This window comes from Agrilus planipennis, unplaced genomic scaffold (genome assembly GCF_000699045.2).
Source record: "Agrilus planipennis isolate EAB-ADULT unplaced genomic scaffold, Apla_2.0 scaffold250, whole genome shotgun sequence".
Taxonomy (NCBI): domain Eukaryota; kingdom Metazoa; phylum Arthropoda; class Insecta; order Coleoptera; family Buprestidae; genus Agrilus; species Agrilus planipennis.
Window position 1 is genome coordinate 95040 of NW_020438989.1, and position 2919 is coordinate 97958.

The window sequence follows — 2919 nt, forward strand, 5'->3', positions numbered from 1 at the left end:
CCAATATTTTAGATTATCCATCCAGGAGTTTAGAATTTTGGGGCCCTTTTCAGTTAAAGTTAGAAGGCATTCGTTGAATTTCTCTTTGGCCCCTTTTTAAGCTTCTAATACCTTCAATGGCCAATGTGAGCAACTTTCATTCATCATTTTATGTAATGTTTGATAGGTGCTAGCAAAACTTTTAACAGCAAAAATGTATTTTGCGTTTTACAAATAAAAAATACATTTGGAAAAATATTTTAAATAAAATTCAAAATACATTTATTAAAAAGTATTTCAAAGCAAGATAAAAATAGGTACTTTTTATTTTGCATTCACATTTTAAATGCAAGTATTTCAAATAAAAATCACATCTCAGGTCGTAGTGAGCCCTGGATTCTGTCAGTACTACGATGACCCTGTCTTCGTTAACCAAAATTTTGCCTCCGATTACGTGGTAACGAAATTTGATTAGAAGAAAAAAAGAATGGACGTAATTCGGACAAACAGATCCCAACATACGCATACGGTAACCTTTTCTCTTACTCTCTCCCCTTCGGGCAATGTTTACTCATTTTGCGTTAGGTATGCGACACACGCACACTCATAATGGAAACAGTAAATGTGTGTACGTACGAATTTTCCCAAAACACATATTACATTACTTTACTCTCGCATTGCATGGGACGCGGTAAAATTTCCAACTTAGTGTTTATCTTGGCAAGGCCGAAGTGATACGGCGAGCGCGATTCCAAGTATGTAGCCCACCGCAGTCGGTGCACAAAAAGCAGGTGGGTCTGAACGTTTGGTGTTCGGTGATGGCTTATGTTCTTCCTTACTTGCGATCTTCGCTAGGTGATGTTAGTTGAACAATAGTAAATAACAAATTGTTTTGTTCGCAAATAGTCGAGCGTTTAAACATCGTTCGCGAAAGTGGGGCCGTCATTGGTAGCGGATGATTTGGTTTTTCTTTGTCGTTTTAGTTAGTGCGGCAATAGAACGTATATACTGGGTATTACATAGTATTATAAAGGTATTACAATAAATCTAAACGAATGCGCGAAGTATGACGGAAATGCACGTGACTGGTGGTTTTCTCAATTGTTAAATGTACTTAGGTGTGAAATTGTTCTAATAAAGCGTAAAAATGTCATTTTGAGTTGTTAAAAAATGCCTTCTGATGCCCTTGCTGTTGCCATTACTTCCGGACTGGGAGTCAGTCTCATCGCCGGTATCGTCTCTGGGATTTGTTACATTTTCACGCAAGGATTTTCGAGGAGGCGGTAAGAAATCCTTGCTTTTTTTTAGATTAGCCGTTGATGATGGTAAACAATAGTATGAATTCAGTATATATTGAGTTTATCTGGAGATATTACATATACTTAATATTGCGGCAATGGTTTTAGATTTAGTTAACAATAAAATAATGTGAAAAAAATAATTTACTTACTTAGTAGATATTTGAAAGGTTCTAATTAAATTTATTTTTCAGAATTATGGCATTTATAAATGAAAGTTTCAAACTTTTTCTTATTTTTTATCTTTTGAAAAAAATATTGTTTTTGGATAAAAAAAGGACCCCATGTCATTTTCAGAATCCCTGACAATGTATGCACAAAATTTCATGATGATCGGTGTAGTAGTTAAGGCATGAAAACGCAACAAACAAACAAATTCATATTCCCATTTATATTAGCTAGAATTAGGTATAATATAGTAATGTGTATAGTATTTGTGTATTACTATTCTATAATCAATTCGATATAGTAATCAATAAATAGATATTTAAACTATGCAAGTAACATGGTCAAGTTTATATTGAAAAAATGATTTTTGTAAATAATAAACTAAAAAACTAAATTCCTACTTTATTGACGTAGAAAGGCTAAACATATTTTTTTTTTTTTTTGAAATTTCGACTTGTAATTTGAAATTTCGAGTTGTGTATTGAGTTACCCATCCGTATAAAAACATAGGCTTTTACGGTCAGAATAAATGGTATTGTAGAAATATTATTCGGGTTATACACTGTCAGGTCTAGAGGTTTTATTGGAAACTTCTTGAGTTGACAGCGTAGACAAAGGCGGTACATTCTGAACTCTCAGTAGGGCCCACGTTGTTAACGCAGTACTACTGAAGATGTCAGCCGACCAAATGCCACGACCTTTGAACTCGAATCAAACTTTATTCATTAGTGTTGTGACGATTGTTGCCTGTGGTTAGGTTAGGTTAGGTTAGATTAGGTTTGATTCAACCGTGTAAACAAATGAAAGCATACGACTACGACAATACTCACTTCGTTCGTGTTGTCTTTTTTCTACACTGAAATTGTGATAAACTAACTGAAACTAATATTTTCATTGGATTAGTTTTTTCGTAAACTATTTTATGATACATTTATTACAAGTTCATGGAATTTTATACGAACAGTTTCGTTGCTAATGATGTTAATACTTATTTTATAAAGAATCGAAAGGCATATTTGTCTTCTATCTTAGGTATATCATTTTAGAACACTTTAAATGTATCATATATGCATGTATGTATATGAAGGCATTCACTGTATCATTGCAAGAAAGCCTATAGGCAGATACTCACGATTACTCCTGTTTTTGAAACATATTAGGTACTTGACAGATCGATTGTGTAATGAATTAATAAGAATTATGCACTGAAGAAAATCTTTGGTGTCGATTACACTTTAATTATTCAATTCTCAAATCCAATCTTTATGGCATAATTTACTCTTAGCTAATCGTATGAAAATATGTTAAAAATCTTAAAAATTCGTATAAATTCATATATTTATTAATATTTATGCCAATGTGAGCAACTTTCATTCATCATTTTATGTAATGTTTGATAGGTGCTAGCAAAACTTTTAACAGCAAAAATGTATTTTGCATTTTACAAATAAAAAATACATTTGGAAAAGTATTT

At 32.4% G+C, this 2919-nt stretch overlaps 1 protein-coding gene across 4 annotated transcripts in view; it reads left to right on the forward strand.

Moving 5' to 3' along the window:
- Positions 1-711: 711 nt before the first annotated feature.
- The window catches only part of LOC108740591, a 140863-nt gene continuing 138655 nt past the window's right edge, over positions 712-2919 (forward strand). For 2 of the 4 annotated variants that reach the window (XM_025975656.1, XM_025975664.1), the window contains exon 1: positions 712-1262. In XM_025975656.1, the coding sequence (XP_025831441.1) occupies positions 1150-1262 (113 nt within the window). In that variant the 5' untranslated portion in view covers positions 712-1149. The remainder of the gene's footprint in view (positions 1263-2919) is intronic. The other 2 variants (XM_025975655.1, XM_025975657.1) reach the window with 2 other exon arrangements.